The 24,559-nt window shown below is 39.9% G+C and overlaps 1 protein-coding gene across 1 annotated transcript; it reads left to right on the plus strand.

The window, feature by feature from the left end:
- The first annotated feature begins 1,943 nt into the window (after positions 1 to 1,943).
- Positions 1,944 to 15,914, plus strand: LOC122649169 (pentatricopeptide repeat-containing protein At4g33170-like). The gene is made up of 2 exons (XM_043842545.1): positions 1,944 to 1,958; positions 13,454 to 15,914. Exon 2 carries the CDS (start codon positions 13,487 to 13,489, stop codon positions 15,530 to 15,532), a length of 2,046 nt encoding a protein of 681 aa, XP_043698480.1. The 5' UTR covers positions 1,944 to 1,958; positions 13,454 to 13,486; the 3' UTR covers positions 15,533 to 15,914.
- The last annotated feature ends 8,645 nt before the right edge of the window (positions 15,915 to 24,559 follow it).

Consider the following 24,559-nt stretch of genomic DNA (forward strand, 5'->3'; position numbering starts at 1 on the left):
CTAGTTTTTGGAAGCGTATAAAATCAATAGTTACAAAATGATCAAAGTCTAGATGATAAATACGTAGTTAATCCATTTTTCATTACCATCTAATAATGATCAACAAGGATATAACAAGAATGTTTATACATGGGCCTACGCCTAAAATAAACAAAAGGGGGTACAAGTCCCTAGAATTCTCACGCCGTAGGCACAATCGTCACAAGGTCACCGTTGCCATGTTCCTCTAACACGACTTAGGCTCCTCTCGCATCATGATCTAAAAATTGTGTACACGAGGGGTTAGCTCCACGAGCGTGAGGGGATGGGGATGCACAAACACGTAATTCACATAGTCCAATGATGCATGCACATGTTAAGTCCATTTTTCCACCTAACAAACAACTAAGTCAATGGCATATGCTTCGTGACAACTCGGGAGACATGTGGGTCACTTAACTTATCGCCACAATGAAACCTCAATTGTCACGTGGGACCTACGCCGATCGAAGCCTCCAAGACCACTCGGTGGCGGACCCCGATAACCAATACTACCATGATCGGCCTCTCCCACCTCCACAGATCCGGTGTCTGATTACCCAACACCTAAACCCCTGTTGGTAAGGGTCGTAGCATAAGGGTGTGAAATCCTAGCCACAATATACTACATGCGGTCCTATCGTCCCGAGAGGTAATCCGGGCATCAACTTTTCATCCGGTTTAGTGCCCGGTTACCGTACGGACGCACGGCGCATCGATTCAACATGACATTCAACAAAATTTCTTCATAAATGTATATAGTGTTCGGGTTCCGGACTGACACCGAGACCCATCAAGGTATCACATTACCAATCAACATTATAACAATTTTATATAAGAGTATGCAATATGCACAAACATGCTTATTAATTATAATGATTACATAATATATAATGCAATAATAATAACAAGCCCAAACAACCAAACCCACTCACAATATGTGTTATGCCCCGATGTTATGAGTTGTCGCCGAAATCAAGTAACACGTCACAAGATGAAAACTTTAAACCTAAATAAAGAGTGAAAATAGGGTTAATTAAGTAAAGGGACGGATCCCCAAAAAGGTCTCCCATTAATCATTTAAGTAAAAGGTTTCAGAAGTGAAGTGGTTGCAGGTGTGGTTTCATGCCCAAATTCTGCAACCACATGTAAATCCTAGGAAACCCGGGGCCGGTGAGTTTTAGTCAAGGTCGGATGCGGATGTGGTTTTAAAACTGAATCCGAGTGTAAATCCTAGGAAACCAGGGGCCCAGGACAATTTTAGTCAAGGTCGGATGCGGATGTGGTTTGACAACCAAGTGAATCCGACTTCCGAGCTTTCGGAGGTAATTTGGTGGTTTTAAAACCAGGGCTTAGGATAGTTTTAGTCAAGGTCGTGGTGTGGTTTACGAATCCGAGTGTAAAACCACATGCAGAACCGAAAATTGAAGGGTTTCTCACTAGGGATTCATTTTCCAAGGGGTTTAAAGGTAGGGAGGCTTCAAGAAAGCTTCCTCCTAGGTCCATTAGGGTTCTAAGACCTCATTAGGTCCATGTAATCCCATGGATTTAAGAGAAAACCAAGAGGACCTAAATTAGGACATAATATGTTAGAAACCTTAAATTTCTTAAATGGAAAGAGATTACTTAGGCTTAGGGCTTGTAATGGAGTGAAATAACTCCACCATAGTCTAGGTTTAGAGGTTCCATCGATTCCTTGGGTTCCAAGAGAACCCTAGGTTGAATTTCTCCCATTTCCCAAACCTCAAAAATCAAAATAGATGAAGAGATGTGGGTTTGAATGACTTACCTACCCCCAATATAGAAGGCTCCATGTTGAGGCTCCAAGAAGTGCTCTTCCAACCTCCAACCAAGTTTCTCCACCCTTCTTCCTCCTTCTCTCCTTCCTTCTTCCTTCTTTCTTCTTTCTTCTTTCTCCTTTCTCTCCTCTTTCTCTCCTCCACGATTTAGGTTAGATGGGAGAAGAAATGAAAATGAATCCTTCTCCCCCCCCTTTGTCTTATTTATAGAAAATGGGCTTGGGTCCTCTAAGTTAGATGGGTCAAATAGAGTCAAATGGGCCTCTTAACTAAATGGGCCTGCCCACAGGTTTCAAATAGAAAAGAACCCACTTGGGGATGGGTCCATCCACTATGGGATTATAAGCCCATCACACGCTCCCTTAAATAAGTGGGACCCACAAATGGAATATTCCCAACTCAACTAAAATAGCCCGGGCTGTCCAAATCTTGACCCGTACTTCGAGGGCATCAAGAGAAAGGGTAAATAAATAACCTTAAGGGCTAGAACTTACTATTTCCTTGTCATGGTTTGTCCCCGTGACCCCGAATAGTTTCCTCCACGGTAAACCCGCTGTGGTCAATAATTTTGTAGTCGGGTTTGACCACCGGCGAAACACTCAAAGCATACGTGGGCGTGATAACCACACGTCACGGGAAGAAATAATAATTAATTATGATCCGGTGCGGGTGTAACATCCTCCCCACCTTACAAGAAATTTCGTCCCCAAATTTGAGGCAACTAGGGTCTTAAGTGAGAAGGGCTGTTGGATAACAACATCCCAAGTCACCCACATCTTGAACTAAGTCAAAGGTCGGGTCAAGATGAGGCGGTGCTCTACGTGGACAAGCAAGTCGAGTTCCACAATTCTCTTTTCCTTACAGGTCACATTACCACGGGGTGTGGTTCACAATAACCCTAGAAAAACAGGGTTCCAACTACTAAGTTAAGTCTCAAGGAACAGAGTTCCCTAAATCTTCCAGATCGGTGATACCATTCTAGCCTTCACTACTCTGGTCATTCTTGGGTTACAGGACTTAACCTTTCCATGCCCCAACATAGGGTTCACATTCTGAAGGCTTTCACATCTGGTTGTCTCATTACCTAACCCAACTTTAGAATGATTTGGAATATTGATGGAATCTCCTATTGTTCACTCCCAGTACGGAGGGAACGCATTTGGTGATCCATTACCCCATTCATATCGTCGTTGGAGAAGGTCTTGTTACATCCTTCGATTTTAGCTTTCACAACCTTTAAACCTACTACACGGTTATCCCACAGGAAGAATCCACATCAGTCCTCTTTCGAGAACCAACAACCTTTACTAGCTTTTGTCCAAGTCAACTCTTCAAGCAGTCTCCATAATTTAACCTATCCGGTCATTAAATTCATTATTCATTACCCTAAGGTTTGGTCAACCAAGGTCAGGGCTCCAACTAGTTTCACAGCAAGGTCGAGGTAAGTCATACTTGTAGTACCAGAGAATCACTCTAGTCACACAAGTCCAAGGTTCTAAGGTATATCTATATATATTTATCACACTAATATGTAGGCATAGATTCAATAATTACATTCAAATCCCTATGGACATATCGTCATCTAGGTCAATCCACAAGAACAAGAAGTTCTCAGTACGGTTCACTAAGTCTTTTTTTTTTTTTTGGAAAGTCAAATCACGGTGTAGGACTTTCTCTATGAGTCTAAACAAGGTTTGGATAAACCAAGTAAAGTTCAAATAGAGTCGTCACTAGCTTGAGGTGTTATGAATGACTTCCAAATACACGTGACCTTCATGGCTTACTCGAATAAACCAGTCTATTACTTTCCTTTCCTACGCACCCCATTGAGGGTCTCTACCCGTATAGGTTTAGGTTTCTCTATCCATAAGGTTCGGGTCTTTAAATTCATAGGATCGAAGGTCTTTATCCTCAAAGGTAACTCTTCTTCCTTTATGTAAGAGAGGAGTCACAGTGTTACCAATGCCTGCTACTTTTTATTAGCTGGCCCGATCGGTACAAGTCCTAACCTCTTTCAATTCAAGGTATTGACTAGACTTAGGTGGTTCCCACAAATGGGTCACACAACGGGTGTCCGATCTAGGGTATAGGCACATAATCATCACATATAAGTGTAGTCAAAGGTCTCCAAAACAAGCAAAAAAATCCTAAAAGAAATCGGGTGGACTCACGAGCGGTGTCAGTACTCTGGGTCCGTTCGTGGCTCCTCCGCGAAAATAGGGAGAAGCAGACTATCGGGCGGATGTGGAACGCGAATCCGTTCGTTTGTCCAATCTCAAAAGTCTCAATGGCCGAGAGGGTTTAAGTCAAACGGTTTACGGAAGGATGCATGAGTGTGGATCCGTTCGTTGATCCGCATGATTTATAATGATAATTTCAAGTTTTATGCGGAGCGGATTCACGATAAGTGGATTCGCTCGTTCGTTCATTTGCAGAAATTTAACATAACGAGCCGCGAGTTTTAAAACTCACTTTTGGCTCCAAAGAAAGGAACATAACCGCAGGAGAAAAAGCTCTACGGGGACTTCCGTTCAAGCTTCCCTCGGGTGGTTTTCTTGTAATCTTAAGCCTCAAGGTTTAACTCTCACTTGTTCAAGATATGGCTTTCTTCCCATTCCTACTTTCTCTTTTCTTGGATTTGGGATGAATCATCTCAAATTGTGATCATGTCTTGATTTTGCTTGTAATCCCATAGCCATGTACACCAAATCCATACCAAATCGATTGAGACTAGGGTTTTTGGGTGTAAATCAAGTCCTATTTGACCGATGACACTAAGTTGTTGGATCCTTGTTTGATTATTGCATCTTTTATAAATTTACAAGTCTTTGGAAATATTTTAGGGATTATTGCTATGTTCGTCATATCTAGTTGAATTTTACTTGGATTATGTTCAGGTTTTAGTTATAGTAAAATCCTCAATTCACAATATTTTGGGAAAACTCTCCAAGTTCAAATCTAATTCTTTTACATGCCATAAAATCTCATAGAAATTTATCACGTTGTCTTATCTTCAAGCATATTCTCTTGTATACATGATTATTGATAACATCTTTAGAATCTTTCCTTTTTTCATCAAATAAATAATTCTTGTCTCTTGTTGGGGTATTTTCATCCAATAACTTGCTTGTTTGATATTGGTTGGGATGTAAAGTCGCCAAAAGTATATGTTGTTCACATTGATCTCATTATTCACATCCACGCATTAGGAATCTCACATGGATTTTACATGTGCATTGATCTTATTCATTTCTCTTCACTCCAAACATCTTCCTATGGTTATCATGTCTCATTTCCCTTACATGCTCTTGTCACAATACAATTTTCACATCTTATAGGCATTTCACTTCTATACTTTTATTTGCCAAGATAAAGCTTAAGTTACCGGGGTAAGATATGCCACAAGAGGGGCGAGGGAAACATCAAATAGAAGTAATAAAAGCCTAACATAGGTTGGTTCATCAAGACAGGGCAAGAAAATCCTTTATGGCTTGGGCGGTTTTAGGTGTGGTTTCAGTAAGTTGCAACCACAGGTAAATCCGAGCTTTCACAGAACCAAATTTGTTATTAGAAATTCACGGATTCTCAGTCGGTTTCACAAAATTGAATCCACGGATGAAACCGCATGGCCCAAAATTAAAATTTTAAAACCCACGACTTAGAGGTTTATTTCCCTCCTTCAAAACACAACTCTAATACATTTGAAGAACCAAAAGCCGTGATCGTTCTTGCTCTCTCTTCCCTCGGTGGATTTTAGTGCTCCAAATTACTCCTCAACAACATCCAATCGCATTCAGGTAAGATCTTTCTCTCTCCCATCGAGTTCTCTCAAGGAGAAACCCCAATTTAGGTTTTGGAAACTTGGGGGTTTTGCTTTCTTTTGCTCAGTAGACTGTTCACAATCTAATCTTAACCATTTTCTCACCATAAGCAACCTATACAAGGGCTTGCATACGATCTTGGCATCTAACTCAAGGATTTAGGTTGGATTTTGGAAAAACCAAAACCTACTCGAATTTTCCTCTTCTCTTTTGCCATGTATGAATCGGTCTCACTAGATAGGGCTTAGTTTACATCCTTTGAGTTGTCACAAGCCAACTTTACTTGTTTCTCAAGATTCAAACTTCCAATCACAAAATCTAAAATTTTTTTTTTGAAGCCCAAGGCATGCTCCATGATCGAACAAGTCTACTTCTTGTTTGAACTTACTACTTTGTATAAAATATCATGTCCTAGGCATAATATGACCATGAATCTTCATTATTTATCATGTCATTCACATAATGGCCATGCCTTTCCTTTTTCCCTAACTTCTTAGATCACAATTGGATAAAATCAAAATTTTCTAGCCTAAGAATCCTGCTGAAATTTAATTTGCTTTGGAAGGAAAATCAAGGACTAGGTTTTGAACTTCACAACCTTACATTGATCATCTACTTAGGCCTTAGCATTCAAGGTACTAATTTGCTATCAATCTTAGCTTTTGGCTGCAGGTTAAAATAATCAATGGCTCCAAGAACATGGCGTGCATGCGTTGAACAAGTTGCACCAACTGTCCTAGATCCACTATGGTTTCAAAAGATAGAGGACCAAGAGCTTTACCAAGACTACTTCCGCTTCAAAAATATAGTGGAAGGGCGGGATGTAGTGTTGGATGATCTCAAAGCTTACATGGTGGGGCAGAGATTCGAGGCATTGGGGTGGACCAACATTCTCAACCTTCTTGAACCATACTACTTACAACTCATTTACCATTCTATACAAATCTGGACACCGAGAACCCAGGCATACAGAATTATCAGGTTGTTTCATCTGTCAAGGGGGTTCCTATAGCCTTCATTGCAGCACAGTTGGTCGGCGTTATCAAACGTGTCCATTGGAGGAGCAAGGACCTATTGTTCACTTAGAAGGAATCCCTATACCTTAATCAAGTGGGAGGTATTGACATTCGATGGCCATCGGCGGCTGAACTGCGAGTGGTGGATGGCTTCGATGAGGTCACGAAGCAACTCTCCAATCGGACTTGGCGCCTAGAGGGTATCGAGAGAGGGTAGTTGACATCAACACCTTTCTTGGTCGCGATGGTGGCGGTGGTGCAATGTCTAGCTCGACTTTCTCTCAACAATTAAAGTTATCCCGGATCGAGTTCTTATAGTTCTTATCTTAGGATAAACAACTCGGGAACTTTTAGAAATGGTAGACTTGTATATTTAATCGAGATGACAGAATCAAATGTTTTGAGTTGGAGCAGATGAGATCTTGCATTTCGAGTTGAGAAAGACACGATTATGCCAGGCGAGAGAATCGGAACAATCATGGTGTTTAGATAAGTATCTTTTGATTGAGCAGGATAGAATCACATGTCTTTATTGGAATAGATGAAATCATGAATGTTGAAATGGGAAGGATATGATTGCCTCCCAAGAAGATTTGGAATAATTGAATATTTGTAATTAATCTTACATGTATCTCTATGTATTTGCTTACTTCTTTCTTGTTTAAATCATTATTGATAATTATGCTTGGTTATAATTGATTCATTGTTGTTTATGGATTTTAACATATAGTCGCCCATTTATAACCTACTTAAGACTCAACCAAGCAATTACGTAGTTGTAGCTTAATGACCTATGGTTCAAGTCCTAAGTTCCATGTTGCCTATTATCTTCTAAGTTCTTGTTTCACCACAATCAGTCTTCTCCTATGTTCGCACACAATCATTTATGTTCTTGAAGATTTTTAGTTTAGAACCTAATTGTGGAGAGTAAATCAAGAGTCCGCGAGGCGTGGTCGGTGCAAAGCATCATTGCTCGATACCACTGTCACGCCCCCATCCTGACATAAGGGATAAAATACATTATAAGGGGTGACTAGGACGACGCTTGTCATCCTACTAAGCGCCGGGATCACGACACGGTGTCCCAACGCATACGGTAACTAATATTAAAACAATATAATATCGAGTGCGGAAAGGGAAATATTACATTCCAAATGATCACTAGTTTTGCGAAGCGTATAAAATCAATAGTTACAAAATGATCAAAGTCTAGATGATAAATACGTAGTTAATCCATTTTTCATTACCATCTAATAATGATCAACAAGGATATAACATAAGTAAATGTTTATACATGGGCCTACGCCTAAAATAAACAAAAGGGGTACAAGTCCCTAGAATTCTCACGCCCGTAGGCACAATCGTCCAAGGTCACCGTTGCCATGTTCCTCTAACACGACTTCCGGCTCCTCCGTACTCGCATCATGATCTAAAAATTGTGTACACGAGGGGTTAGCTCCACGAGCCGGTGAGGGGATGGGGATGCACAAACACGTAATTCACATAGTCCAATGATGCATGCACATGTTAAGTCCATTTTTCCACCTAACAAACAACTAAGTCAATGGCATATGCTCTTTGTGACAACTCGGGAGACACTGTGGGTCACTTAACTTATCGCCACAATGAAACCTCAATTGTCACGTGGGACCTACGCCGATCGAAGCCTCCAAGACCACTCGGTGCAGCGCACCGATAACCAATACTACCATGGTGGCCTCTCCCACCTCCACGGGATCCGGTGTCGATTACCCAACACCTAAACCCCTGTTGGTAAGGGTCGTAGCATAAGGGTGTGAAATCCTAGCCACAATATACTACATGCGGTCCTATCGTCCGAGAGGTAATCCGGGGCATCAACTTTTCATCCGGTTTAGTGCCCGGTTACAAGACGCACGGCGCATCTGATTCAACATGACATTCAACAAAATTTCTTCATAAATGTATATAGTGTTCGGGTAGACTGTACCCACAACGAGACCCATCAAGGTATCACATTACCAATCAACATTATAACAATTTATATATAAGAGTATGCAATATGCACAAACATGCTTATTAATTATAATGATTACATAATATATAATGCAATAATAATAACAAGCCCAAACAACCAAACCCACTCACAATATGTGTTATGCCCCGATGTTATGAGTTGTCGCGAAATCAAGTAACACGTCACAAGATGAAAACTTTAAACCTAAATAAAGAGTGAAAATAGGGTTAATTAAGTAAAGGGACGGATCCCCAAAAGGTCTCCCATTAATCATTTAAGTAAAGGTTTCGAAGTGAAGTGGTTGCGGTGTGGTTTCATGCCCAAATTGCCGCAACCACATGTAAATCCTAGGAAACCGGGGCCCGTGAGTTTTAGTCAAGGTCGGATGCGATGTGGTTTGTGAAAACTGAATCCGAGTGTAAATCCTAGGAAACCGGGGCCCGGACAATTTTAGTCAAGGTCGGATGCGATGTGGTTTGAACGAAACAAGTGTAAATCCGAAGGGAGGTAATTTGGGTGGTTTCTTGCAGTGCAAACCACATGTAAATCCTAGCTAATGGGGCTTAGGATAGTTTTAGTAGTGGTTGCAGGTGTGGTTAATCGAATCCGAGTGTAAAACCACATGCTGCGAGAACCGAAAATTGAAGGGTTTCTCACTAGGGATTCATTTTCCAAGGGGTTTAAAGGTAGGGAGGCTTCAAGAAAGCTTCCTCCTAGGTCCATTAGGGTTCTAAGACCTCATTAGGTCCATGTAATCCCATGGATTTAAGAGAAAACCAAGAGGACCTAAATTAGGACATAATATGTTAGAAACCTTAAATTTCTTAAATGGAAAGAGATTACTTAGGCTTAGGGCTTGTAATGGAGTGAAATAACTCCACCATAGTCTAGGTTTAGAGGTTCCATCGATTCCTTGGGTTCCAAGAGAACCCTAGGTTGAATTTCTCCCATTTCCCAAACCTCAAAAATCAAAATAGATGAAGAGATGTGGATTTGAATGGCTTACCCACCCCAATATAGAAGGCTCCATGTTGAGGCTCCAAGAAGTGCTCTTCCAACCTCCAACCAAGTTTCTCCACCCTTCTTCCTCCTTCTCTCCTTCCTTCTTCCTTCTTTCTTCTTTCTTCTTTCTCCTTTCTCTCCTCTTTCTCTCCTCCACGATTTAGGTTAGATGGGAGAAGAAATGAAAATGAATCCTTCTCCCCCCTTTGTCTTATTTATAGAAAATGGGCTTGGGTCCTCTAAGTTAGATGGGTCAAATAGAGTCAAATGGGCCTCTTAACTAAATGGGCCTGCCCACAGGTTTCAAATAGAAAAGAACCCACTTGGGGATGGGTCCATCCACTATGGGATTATAAGCCCATCACACGCTCCCTTAAATAAGTGGGACCCACAAATGGAATATTCCCAACTCAACTAAAATAGCCCGGGCTGTCCAAATCTTGACCCGTACTTGAGGGCATCAAGAGAAAGGGTAAATAAATAACCTTAAGGGCTAGAACTTACTATTTCCTTGTCATGGTTTGTCCCCGTGACCCGAATAGTTTCCTCACCAGGTAAACCCGCACTTGTGGTCAATAATTTTGTAGTGGGTTTGACCACCAGCGAGAACAGCTCACCAGCATACGTGGCAGTGATAACCACACGTCACGGGGAAGAAATAATAATTAATTATGATCCGGGGTGCGGGTGTAACACATTTAGCTTTTGGACGGATTCAGATAGTGCTAAACGGATACCGACACGGATATGGAAACGGATTTTGGCTATTCATTTACACACCTACAAGTCATGCCTTAAATCAAATTTGAACATGTAGGTTGTGTTTTGTGTGGAGTCTTGGATTGCATTATAAGTAAGGGTGTCAATCGGGGTACTGAAACCATTTATCGAACTGGTACCGTATCGAATTATCCGTACCATACCGTATCTAATACAATTCGATACGGTAATGGTATGAGAAAATGGTACCGTACTCGGTACGGTATGGTATTGATATGACGGTTGATATCGACAGTACATATAGATACCGTACCGAATTACTGAATACCGGTACCATACCATATTATCATAAAATATACTTATATATATATACTATATATATATATATATATATATATATACTAATTATATATATAATAAATAATATATATAAGTATATATACATTATATATAATAATAATTAATATATATAAGAATATAACATACTAAATATAATATATTTCATACCATATATACTAATTTATATATATAATATAAAAAACCCTATAACAAATATTGTATACCGTATAATATATATACCTAATAAAACTGTATACCATACTGATACTATACCATATAGTATCGATATGGGAGAATGGTGTCGTATGCGGTATAGTACAGTTCGGTATGGGATGTTTGGCTTTGGTACTATATCATATCGTACCGAATATTGGATACCATACCAATTGACACCCGTAATTATAAGTCGATTTCGCATTCTCGATAAAAACAACTATTTTTATCATCCGAGAATGCGAAATCATCCTAGAATGCATTTTAACCAAATACAATTGAGTCGACTCGGTTCTATTTCACTTTTGAGTCTATGAAAATTATTTGGGTTTGATTCGCTTTCGATTGACTCAAACCGGAACCGAAACCCGTCTCTTCCCTCTCCCCCACCCCGGGGTTTTCTCTCTCTCGTCTCAGTTCAGTTCTGGGTAATTTACACATACCACCCCTGAGGTTTGACGAAAGGATATTTTCACCCCCAAGTTTTGGAAAATTCTGCGTACCCCCTTGAGGTTTGCAAACGGTAACAAATAAGCCCATTCCGTCAGTTCATGACTAACACTGTTAAAAAGTAGACTTGAATTAACGGATTTGGCCTTACAGAAAAAAAAAAAAAAAACACACCTGCAACTCATCTTCCCAGTCGATTTTGGGGAAGATGAGTTGCAGGCTATAGATAGAAGGTCTGTCCATATCTAAGGGTACTTGAGAATGGTCAAAAGCTCCAATGTGGAGAAGCATAAGCAGTAGATGATTCCAAGCTCAAAAGCAAATACATCTTTCATTTCCGAAACCTCCATTTCCGAAACCCCCATCACTGACCCTCTCTCAAAACCCATCTCTGCTAAAACGGCCATCATCTCCACTAACCCCTAATTCTCCTTTCATCCCTATTCTTTTCTCTTTATTTTTTTTTATCATTTTCATTCTAAAAACCCTCATCCCACCATCACCGATTCTCCTTTCCATTTCTTTTCACTTCTAATCTAACCCACATCCTTGTCTAAACAAAACCCCAATCTGAATTCCAGCCATGACCACCCCCATCCTCAACTAATTTATCATTTCTGATCCCATCATGTCTTTGATTTCCTTTTCCATTTTCCCTCCCAATAAGCATCGGATCCCTATTTCTTTTCTTTTATTCCCATTTTTCCAAACCCAACACAGAATCATAATCCATTGGCTGCCATCATTTTTTTCTTCAAGCTCTCTGGAATCCATTGTCGGCTGTGGTGCAAAGAAATGTGGAGCAGAAAAAATAGAAGAAGATTAGGAAGAAGAAGAGGAAACCCGGGCGGAGAAGAAGAAGATGGGGAGGAAATTGTGCGGACATAGAAGTTAATCGAAGCACAGAAGAGACCCGAGAAGGTGTGGGTCAGATTTTTCCAGGTTGAATCGACCTGATCTTGGGGACATCGAAGACAGCCCACAACTCAACTCCAGGAGGTTTCGCATTTGCGCTTGATACAGGATCAAATCCATCCCATCGTTCGTAGTTCCAGCGACCTTGCGTGAATGACAACTCCAGCTCACGAATCCGGAATATTTTAACCTAATCAAAGCAGCATAAAATCCCATTAGTTATTACTCTTTGAACTTAAACTGCAGTTTTGAAAACGGTAACAATTAACAAACCCTAGATTCTGAACAGAAATAAAGCTGATCGTAGAGTTAAAAACAAGAGCTAGAAACACAGATACAAAGGGGTTAAAACCTAAAGCAAATGGAAGAGGGAGAGGAAAGAGAGTGAATCAGGATCGGTTCCACGGTGTTCCCTACAAGGATACCTGCAACTTATCTTCCCCAAATCGATTGGGGAAGATGAGTTGCAGGTTTTTTTTTTTTTTTTTTTTTTTTTTTTTGGGTTCTTCTTAGAAGGGCAATTCCATTAGTTCAAGTCTAATTTTTAATAGTGTTAATCATGAACTGACGGAATGGGCTTATTTGTTACCATTTGTAAATCTCAGGGGGGTACGCAGAATTTTCCAAAACTAAGGGGTGAAAATATCCTTTCGTCAAACCTCAGGGGTGGTATGTGTAAATTTCCCTTCAGTGTTTCCTCGTATTGTTCCTCACAAAGCAGCATAATCGGAAGGGAGAGGGCTTGCAATCCAACAACGTTAAAAACCATTGCCGGAAGACGTTTTCCAGGGTCCTACAAAAGGGTCTATGGAATTTCTCTGCCGAGACTTGCCCAATACATTCAATAGAGATGTTTAGATTATCTAGGAACTTGGGAGGACTGTAAATGGTGCGATGAGTTTTAAGCCTCAAAAGACTGACTAGTGACAAACTCATCCATGTACAGGGGTGATGAGACTGAATTCAAGCTTCTCTGAAAGATCGAAAGCCCTCAGGGAGATTGCATCTCTGTCCACGGTTGGATGGGCCTATGTGGGGCACTAGTGATGATGTAAGACAGTCTCAGTGCAGATTGCATTATACACCCGAGAAGGATGACCAGCAGTGGGCACCAGTGAGAAAGTTCCATTCTCTTCCCGATAATAACACCGTGATCCTATGCGACCTGACAATAACTTTCGAAACCACCGGTGTGACATGATCAAAGACTCTATCTCCTTGGCACACGTTATTCAAACCTACGCACGAACCAGACAACTAACCAGAGGAAAGCAGCTCCACGCTCAGCTAATTTGCAGTGGTTACCAGTTATGCATCTTTGTCTCCAATCATCTTCTCAACATGTACGCCAAGTCTGGAGAGCTGGACTTCGCGCGGAACATGTTCGACACAATGCCTTACCGAAACCTGGTTTCTTGGACCGCTTTAATTTCTGGACTTTCGCAGAATGGGAGATTCGCAGAAGCTTTGAGCACCTTCACTCAAATGCGAAATACTGGAGAAAAGCCAACCCAGTTCGCATTTTCAAATGTAATTCAATCTTCCGCCTCCCTGGGGTCACTTGAGATTGGGAAGCAACTACATTCCCTTAGTATGAAGATGGGTTTTAATGATGAATTATTTGTGGGCAGTAATCTTGCAGATATGTACTCGAAATGTGGGGCTCTGGCGGATGCTTACCAAATTTTTAGTGAAATGCCATACAAAGATCAGGTTTCATGGACGGCGATGATTGATGGGTACACTAAGAGTGGTAATTTCGAGGAAGCTTTGTTTGCTTTTAAGACGATGATTCATGAAGGGGTCACCGTCGATCAGTATGTCTTTTGTAGCACGTTAGGCGCATGTGGGGCGCTTAAGGATTCCAAATTTGGGAAGTCTCTTCATTCATGGATTGTGAAATTAGGATTTGAATCGGAGACTTATGTGGGCAATGCACTCACAGACATGTACTCAAAAGCAGGGGATATGGAGAGTGCATTTCATGTGTTTGGGATTGACTCTGATTTGAGGAATGTGGTGTCTTATACTTCTTTGATTGATGGGTTTGTTGAGACTGAACAGATTGATAAAGCTTTGAGTATTTTTGTTGAGTTGCAGAGACAGGGAATTAAACCTAATGAATTTACTTTCTCAAGTCTGGTTAAGGCCTGTGCTAGCCAAGCTGCGCTTGGACAAGGGACTCAGCTTCATGCCCAAGTGATAAAAACCCATTTTGATATTGATCCATTTGTTTCTTCTGTCCTTGTTGATATGTATGGGAAGTGCGGACTGCTTGATTGTTCGGTCCAAGTATTTGATGAGATCAGGAACCCAACTGAGATTGCTTGGAATTCATTGTTGGGTGTGTTTGCTCAGCATGGGTTAGGCCAAGAGACCATTAAGATTTTCAGTCAGATGATTAAAAAAGAAATTCAACCGAATGATATCACGTTTATTAGTCTTTTGATAGGGTGTAGCCATGCTGGCTTGGTAGAGGAAGGACTGGATTACTTCTATTCCATGGAAAAAACGTATAGTGTGGAGCCTAGACATGAACATTATTCATGCATTATAGATTTGCTAGGCCGAGCTGGAAGTCTCAAAGAAGCTGAGGATTTTATAAATAGCATGCCGTTTGAGCCAAACACATTTGGTTGGTGTTCTTTTCTTGCAGCCTGCAGAACCCATAATGACAAGGAGAGGGGTGAGCTTGCTGCAGCAAAACTGATGAGGCTTGAACCCAAAAATAGTGGTACCCATGTCTTGCTGTCAAACATCTATGCAACAGCAGGGCAATGGGAAGATGTCAGGAACATCAGGAAGATTATGAGAGATGGCCAGGTGAAGAAACTTCCTGGTTACAGTTGGGTTGATGTAGATAACAAGACTCATGTGTTTGGAGTTGAGGATTGGTCTCATCCCCAGAAGAGAGAAATATATGAGAAGCTGGAGAGTCTTTTCACTCGGATTCGGGAAGCTGGGTACGTTCCTTACACAGGTTCTATCCCATTTAATATGGAAGAAAGCATGAAGGAGAGGCTGCTCCATCATCACAGTGAGAGGATAGCTGTTGCATTTGCATTAATAAGCATGCCAACTGGGAAGCCCATCATTGTGAAGAAGAATATAAGGGTGTGTGTGGATTGTCATTCAGCCATGAAGTTCATTTCAAAGGTTGAGGGACGAAAGATCATTGTTAGGGATAACAGTAGATTCCACCACTTCGTGGATGGATCATGTTCCTGTGGAGATTACTGGTAGGAGCTTGAAGATAGTTAGAAGGAACCACTGCCAAAAATTCCTGAAAAAACTTCTTGAACCCTCCCCTCTGTCTCTCCTAACAGAAGAACCTTCCCCATCGCTTCAAATACACTCCTTTAGAGCAGCAAGTTGTTGCTCTTAAAGCCAAGTATCCTGATGTTCTCTTCATGGTCAAAGTGAGCCACAAGTACAGATTTTTTGGCAAAGATTCAGATATTGCTGGTAGGGTTTCTGGTGATTTATGCCCATGTTCTCTTTACGAGAGAGCATTCCCATGTTCTGGCGGAATGTTCATGTCCGGAGACTTGTCAGTTTTGGGCATAAATTTGGTGTAGTTAAGCAAATGGAGATTGTGGCCATCAAGGCTCATAGGACTCATTGGTTGGGGGCAATAACTAGGGCAGCAGAGGGGAGGAGAGTTGTGGGTCTAGAAGTTGTTATCTGCTTTGTGTTGTTGGGAAGAGAGTTTTGGTTGAGATTGAGGACTGTGGTGCAGAGAGTGGCTTAGACATCAGAATTGGGTTTTTATCTGTGGAAATATCAACTGGGGATTTTGTTCATGGGGAGTTCAATGATAATGTAATGAGATCAGAGCGAGAATTCATTTTTTTGAGCTTGTCTCCTACTGAGAATCTGAGATACTGGGCATCCTCTTTCTAGACAAACAGAGAAGGTTAATTCACCTCTAGAATTGTTTTTCTAAGAACAAGCAAAAATTAACTGGAGGAATTAAAACTATTTCAAAAAAAGGTTGATCAGCATAACTGGAGTACTGGAGAGAATGAAAACTTCATGTCAGCACCCATGAATGATAACGTTCGCTGGAATTGGATGCTGTGATTTCTTATTTATAGGGTAAGTGATGCAACAGATGGGGGAAAAAAAGGAAATGAAATTACTGGTAGCTGTCAAAACTCACGCTCCCCCTCCTTTCTTGTTTTTAACTTTTTATGGGTAGACGGGCTACATAAGAGAATTCATAACCATGGCAATTAAACACTTAATTATTAGCAGAGAGCCTTGAAAAATATGTCAGGGACAGTTAAGTATAGTGTGCCTTTCACAAGTTCAGATTCTTGTCATGCTTTAAAATGTCCCTTGGCAACATTAACCAAACTAGCTTATATCTTTCTTCAGTCTCCACCTGCACACTTACGGTATTCGCTTACCTGATTTCGCCTGTTTGTCATTCTCTCATTATCCTCTGTTGGATCTCCAGTTGTTGTTGGCCTATGCTGGGCCGACATCCAATGTCGTAGTTAAGTGTGCTTCATGCAACTGCTCTTTGATGGTGGGGCATTAACTGAGGTGATGTCTTTATATCAGAAAACATGGGATAAGGTGCACTTAATTATGTGGTGTTCTTTGAGTCCAGTTGTGCACAAACTAAAAGGTGTACTCAGTGCACTAGGCTCTCGCTACTGCAGGGTCCTGTACGCAGCCATACCCCGCTTTGTGGAGAGACTGTTTCCTGATTCGAACTCGCGACCACCAGGTTGCAATAGAGCAACCTTATTGTTGAGCCGAGGCCTACCCTTAAAGCTAGTAGTTTGTGTCCAAAGCTAGTAGTTTGTGCACTACTAGCTTTAAGTTTCATTTTGCTGCAACTCTTGCTGCCTTATGATTAGCATGTCATCTAATTATTATTTCAATGCCAGAGTTGGTTGTCCAAGCATTGGCCTTGACCAATCGTCATCTACAGCAATTTGATGTAAACAGGATTCTGTGCCTTGGTGCTTCATTTCATTGTTTCTCTAGGAACATGGAAATGGCTAAATCAGCCAGTGCCCCTAAACAACTACAGGTATTAGTGAATACTTTTTTCAGATGTGGCATAGGGAATATTATTGACCCGCAACAATTCTTATTGTCATGATTGATTTTCCAGGTTTGAACCATCCATAATGAGTAAAGTGCTAGAGGGCACAAATTGCTAAAATCAGTTTATTGTGGTTAACTCACACAGCTAATTTCATGATGAAAAAAATTGAGAAGAATCAGTTGTAGTAGTTATTCTTAGTATTAATTCCTGACATAAAAAGAAAATATCAATAGTGAAGGCTGAATCCCTGCTGCAACCAATAATGTCTTTGCCATTTATTCAATCCTGTTTTTCCATCATGGAGAGCATTTGAGATTTCTCTTTTCCTCCTTTTCACTGCTTTTCTTCTTCTTATAGTCATTCTTTGGGGTGGGTTGCAGATACTCCCAAAGTACTCCCAGATTCTGACCCTTATATTCTCCGGGTACAAGTCCTCGCGGGTCCAGGACTAGTAAGAATAGCAACTCTAGTATGATAAAAAAAAATTTCCTTTTTTAATGACAGTGGCACCAACACCATATAATAAGTCTTGGTATGCCATAATTTATTATTTATCTCATGTTCAAAAGGATTATACCTTACCATAGAGGAGGTCCTACCTCAAAAATTATCTATACCAACAATGAGCTTGATCACTTTATTGCTTGGCAGGGTGTCGGTTGACATAGATGGGGTTTTATACTGCTAAGTTGAGGCATCAGAAGTCAGCAACTTAGCGGTTAAAATATTTGTTTGTAATAGATGTTGAAGTTACAGCACTTAAATTTCTAAATGTATTTTACTTAGGTTCACATTTCAGTTGGCAAGGGAACGTGCCTAAATCGACATGCGTCCTAAGTTCGACTCCCCTTACCCCTTGGGGCCAGCCCCACGGCTTCTATGGTTCTCATAGGAACCAGTGCTGATCTAGTCCGTATGGCCGGGGGACTAGTTGGGCCGAAGGTCTGGACACCCTCATTAGTCTCCCCCCCACCCTCAAGGAAAAAAAAAAAACATTAACTAATTAAAACCCTCTACTTTTCCAAGCGATTAACTGACAATTGATACCCAGTGGCCACTAAAATTAGACCAGACACTTAAGAAGTCCCACAAAACATGATTTCAGACTTGACCTGAGGGTTGGACCTGGAACATAGTAATTGGAGCCTGGTCCATTGGGTAATCAGGTAGCTGGTACCTGTTGGCAGCCCTTTATCTTCTTTTTTTTTTGGTAGGGCATTAGACCCCTTTATTTTTGCTTGGCCTGTTTCTTGCATATTTTGGGTTGCCCCCCACCCCCCCTTTTGCATTAAATAGAACTTTTTATTTAGAAAAGTAAGTTATCAATTTCCTTAATAAGAGTATGCAATCTGAATGTTTAGCCCTGGTAGTTGATGGTCCAACTATCCAATCTGAATGTTCCAGACCATAACATCATACCTAAAATGATTAAACACCTGAGAAAAAGGAAACAAATGGTTGTGTCCAAATATCTTCACTAGTCCAACCATCCGAACTGTTATGAACTGATCTTGCACCCTTAGGATTAATGGTCAGAGGGATGAGACAGGTTGTCCAGGCTACATCTCAATGTGTTTATATGATCTGACTGCCCATTCTGACATCTATGACAACTACGATTTTAATTTTTCCTTCTCCTCATTTAGCTTTTTTATCATTTTTTTTCCTGTTTGTTTCCCTGTGATTTCTGTTTAATAAGTTGGTATATTTGTCTTTTATGTGTTGAAGAATAAGTTTGATGTGTCTGAGGCTGGATTGTTACAACAGTTAATGAATACAACAACCACCTCAACTCAGCCTTATCCCAACTAAATGGGGTCGGCTACATGGATCCTTTCAAAAACAAAGTAGAGAAAACTGAGGTCCTCACAAAGGGAAAGGAAAGTAGGAGAAACCTAAAAAAAAATGGGATAAGAAAGGTAAGTAATAGAAAATGAAAGATGAAAGTAAGAGGAAAGAGGATAGCCCAGGAATTCAGGAAAATCTCAGCTACATGGTGTCGATAACGTTACCATGTATATGAAGTCGCCTTACAGTCTGCTTTTGTTTTGCTTGCATTTCTTTCAGTATTTCATATAACTTGTGAGATTTATTGCATGATGCAGTTAACTCTTCCTTTGTGTGATAGAAGCTCTATATGTTCTCATCTTGATGCTGTTTCTGAGGTTGCAGAGTCATGTGACTATGTAGAGCGCCTCCGAGTTTTGGTGGCCTTATGAGAAGGATTCCTGTGTGACTGCACAGTCTCAGATTGTCTAGTTGAGTATTTGATTTCTTCATTTTTAATAACTTTAGGTAGATTGTCTGATAGTGTGGGATAACAAAAAATTTCCATCGGACATTCCCTGCATCGAGGTATTATGCCACCTTTTCCAAGATATATTGTGATACTACATCTACATGAGAAGGAGACTTCTTCCCCTCTGCTATAAACATGTGTGCCTATAAATTCATCTTTCCCTACCCATTTCTTTGTATATCTATCCATCTAAACTTGAAATAAGCATTATGTTCTTGTTTAAATAATTTCTTGCTTTACTAACCTTCCATATCCGTTGAAATTTTGTAAAATATGAATCAGCTTGATTCAGATACTTCCCCTTTTACTCTCGTGATTGTTGTAAGAAATGGTATGACTCACTTTTCTTCTCCTGGATGCAGTAGAATCTGTGCAATCTGTCTGGTTTGTAAGTAACACTAAAATATAAATTACTAAAATTTGGCCCTTAATTGTCAGAGGCTTTGCTCTCGTGTAAATAGTTCTTTGTTTCATCCTCTTTTCAATAATTTTTTTATTATAAATGTAAAAGAGAAGCAAATAGATTTTGTGCAGCTGCAGTTAAATTAAGTGAACTAATTTTTTTGTATGACAAGTAACATCTATAGTATGTTTAATATTGCAAAACATCTCAAATTGTTTATCTGGTGCTCTTCACCCCCCCCCCCCCCCAATAGATGTTTACCTGGTACATTATTGATTTTGCTTTTCTCTCCAGCTTCAGTATTCTGCTTTAATCTCTATTAAACTACTCAGGTTTAGTGGGGCAATCTATTTATTTAGTACAGGAATTGTGTAGGTTTCTCACATAGACTTTGCTTGATCCTTGATATTTCTAATGGCCAGACTTTGTCCTTCCCAACTATCTTCTTTTGCTGGAAAGGTTATTTCAATATTTATTTCATTAGATTTTGGCAGTGTTAATTATTAACTGTATATTTGTGTGATCATCAACATTATCGTCATCATACCATTATCCAGTTTGTCTGTTCACAAATCAGATCAGGGAAAAGGATTTGATAGAAATTTTCTGCCACCATCCAACCTGACAAGACCTCTATCTGCATTTGCAAACCCAAGCTCCATTTTAGAGGAGTTTAGAAGTTTTACTTTAAATTTATATATTAGAAAATATTACATGGATTGTCTTTGAATTTAGTGTTTAAGTGTTCATGTAATGACCCTAGATGTATGCATTTCATTTCTGATACTGGTATTTCGCTGCTCATGCATTTGTATCTGCTTAGTGGTCGGGCCATGAATTGTGCATTTCAATCAGTAATTGGGTATCCTGTTATTTCTTGAAAAAACAAAAAAATAAAATCCTCTTCTATAAATGAGGTGTAGTTAGAGAAAGCAATGGTGAAAGTTGTGGTTGCCATGCTGACAATCTTAAGTGTCAATATCGCTGCTTCAAAACTGGCTTTTCTAGGCAAGTAGGTGCTGATGCTTCCTAAATTAGTTTTTTATCACCAGCTTTCTGAGTTTGTAAGTTTCACCTGTCTTACGATTGTAAGCGATTTGAGTCTATTTGTCCTATTTTTCCTGAATTCTGTTATTTGGCAAAGTTTGCTTAAGTTTGTTTGCCCTTTAATGAGTTACTGGAATTTACCTCTCTGCAGCTACCTTCTTAGGTTGCGTTTGGTAATGGTCTGAACACCGTTCTTTGCCGTTCTTCCGTTCTTTAAAAACAAAAAAACATGAAAATCTGTTTGGGTTACCGGTTCGTTTTTATGTTCTTTTAGAACGAACCGGAGGGAATCTTTGCCTAAAGAACGAGAACGACTAGCAGAAGGCAAAAACCGACCAAAACCCGTGAAAACCCGTGTAGGTCTTGGTTTGGAGATACAACCTTGCGATCAAACGTTGGGAAGAGAAGGGGAAGAGAAGGAGAAGAGAAGGAGCAGAGGAGGAGACCTCTACCTGCAATCCGGCCTTCAAGGTAAGAACAACAAACCGCGATCTCATCTCTCTCTCGCTCTCTCTCCCTCTCTCTCCCTCTCACTCGCTCTGTCTCATTCTCTCTCTCTCTACCCTGCTGTAGACCCTCTGGTGTTAGGTCGAAGCAGTCGGATAAAAAGGAATGGATTTCAGAAGAAATTGAGCAATTTTAGGGCTTTTGGATAATGTAACATTCTCTCAGTGTAATGTATTGATTTAGTAATTCTTCATGTTTAAGATTTTAGGGTTCTTTGTTGAATAGATAATCTGTGCCTCAACATGTAATCCGTGCTTCAAATTTTTTAGGGTTCTTTCTCTATTTCACTATTTAACAAAACCCTTGAGGTGTTTTGTGTCCTAGATGGGTTGTGATTCTTTGTAGGTGGATGTGTAATGGAGAAAGATAACTCAATTGTGTTTTGAATATGTTGAAAAATTAAAAGTTATACGGAATATCCATCTCACAGGAATATCCCAGTTTCCTGCTGAATAGGATGGGTGAAATTCATTTTGCAGGAATATCTCCTAACACTACTAAATAGGACGGGTGAAAATCTGCTATGGGAAACAGTACCTCCATGTAAAGTACAAGCAGCAGCAAATGGACCAGATAAGCTAAAGTTCTTAGCAGTCCAAATTGAGGGTAAATTGTAAAACACACTAAATGCAAGTTTTGTTTGTATGTCTTGGAAAGTGTCTGTAAAACCAGTAATTTTTAGCAAGTCTTATCCGGTACTGTTTATTCTATATTTTGTTGATCTCAGATAGTATCATTCTATTGAACAGGTACCACCAAGCCTGCTACACACTTGACAAAATGTTTCTCTCTTTTTGGATTTGATTTCGTAAATGAAAAGATTGTTTACGGAGAAAAAAACAAATATGGATTCGCATTTATATACATGAAAATTATATAGGAACTTTCCTCTTTTTTAAACAAAATAGTAAAGTGATTCAAGTCCACATTATAAGCTTGGTAATCATTGGATGTTCATGTCTCCCATTCTCTCCACTATTTTGCTTAAGTTTTGAGGGCTTCTGGTACTTGTGTAAATAGGGTTTTGTGGTTGCAAAGCCCCCCTAGATACAAGCTAGTAGGCAATTAATCATTTCCTTCTGTGTCTTATTCAACTGATGAATCCGAATGGTAAAAAGTTTCTAGATCGATGAGGCTCTTCAATCTGTGGATCTGAATAGCAAAATGCTTGCTGAGTGGTGATCTAGAATTTGCAAACCTGTATATGAAATTTCAGTGCTAGATTAGGAAGTCACAGTACTTTCTAAATAACACTTCTATGGGTTTTGAATATGAAATTTCAGTGCTAGATTAGGAAGTCACAGTACTTTCTAAATAACACTTCTATGGGTTTTGAATATGAAATTTCAGTGCTAGATTAGGAAGGAAAATGCAAACCTGCATAGCCATATGGAAGAGAACATTGGATCTACCTCCCAACCAAAATTTCAGCTCCCTTAAGACCTGTCATTGACACAAACAGGCTATGCCCTGTTTTTTTAAGACAATCTTTTTTTTCCATTTCTAGAGGATCGGCCTGTAGTGGTACAGAAGCAATCCCCAATACCCATTTATTGGCTGCCAAATGGGGCTTCATAAGGCTGCCATGTGGGCTGTTGAGTCCCTTCCAAGTTATGTTTCACATTGCTGTTGCAATAATAGCACGAAGAGGAGGGAAATGACGAGGAAGAAATCCATTAGACTGTGATGTTGTGAAAAGTGCACTCATTCTATGTGGAGTGTCTGAACTCTGAAGTCCCAGGTAAATTTTCAAAGGGAAGATGGGAATCTGGAGTTTCATCTCTTTTCCTTCTCTCTTTCTAGTTATGCTGGTCTTTTTATTTTCTCCCTTTCTAGTCTCTCTACCCTAACTATATATGATAACAAATCAATCAAGGGTCTTTCCCTTTTCAATTGCTGCCTTCAAACCTGCACAGCTTTGGGGAAGATATGGAAGATGAGATCTCTTTTCCTTCTTGTGAATGGATGTATGCATAACTTCCCTCCTGAATTTTCATTTTCCTTTTTTTTTTTCAAGTTAGATGCATTTATGTTGACTCTATTTATTTCCCATTTTGATGAGATCATAACTCACCTGCTGAATTCCTATTTGGAAATTTTGCTTGTTAACTTTCTCATGCAAAGATTCATTTCATTGCGACTCTCTTGCTGTATTTCTGTTTTAGACCTTTGCTCATTTCATTTCTCTTGTGAAGATTCATGCTACTGTGACTTTTTTTGTTGTATTTCTGTTTTGGATCTTTACTTAATGGGTCTTTAGCTCAAATTGGTAGAGCACTTGGAATATGAGCATGTTCCAAGGGGATGGTGGTTCGAATCCACCAAGACCCTTTTTATTCAACTGTTCATAGTATAGTCAGTTATGGCACTAATCCACACAAGAACCCAATATTAATGGTATTTTTGAAATTTGACATATTTTTATAAGTGTTTTGGTTATGTTAATGAAATATTTTAATTTTATGCTAAGGTTGGTAAGAGAGAAAAGGTTTTTACAAGTATTTTTGGTATAATTTAGAAGGAAATGACATTACTGTAATTAATATCAAATTTGGAACAGGTTTTACCAAACACCATTTTCGTTCTGAACAGCATTCTTGAGAACGTTACCAAACGGTCATTTTCGGTCTCAGAACGCCGTTCTAGACCAAGAACGCAAAAAAAGGTTTCTATTCAAGAACGGGCGTTCTTTGTTCAGACCGTTACCAAACGCAGCCTTAGTGTATCTCATGAGCTGCTGTTTTTTATGCGAAGTTGGAAGAAGCGGTAAGCACATGAGCAGGAACCTGATTGGCATTTGGCGTATAAATTGCTGCTGGGGACACCACACCTCACAAATTCATGAAGAACATGAAGCACATGAAAATCTCTTTACATCTGACAATTGTTTGAATGGAGATGGATTTTCTGCTTGTTCTGCAATGTAAGGGATGAAGGGCGAATTTGCTG

This window comes from Telopea speciosissima, chromosome 1 (assembly GCF_018873765.1).
Source record: "Telopea speciosissima isolate NSW1024214 ecotype Mountain lineage chromosome 1, Tspe_v1, whole genome shotgun sequence".
Lineage (NCBI taxonomy): Eukaryota > Viridiplantae > Streptophyta > Magnoliopsida > Proteales > Proteaceae > Telopea > Telopea speciosissima.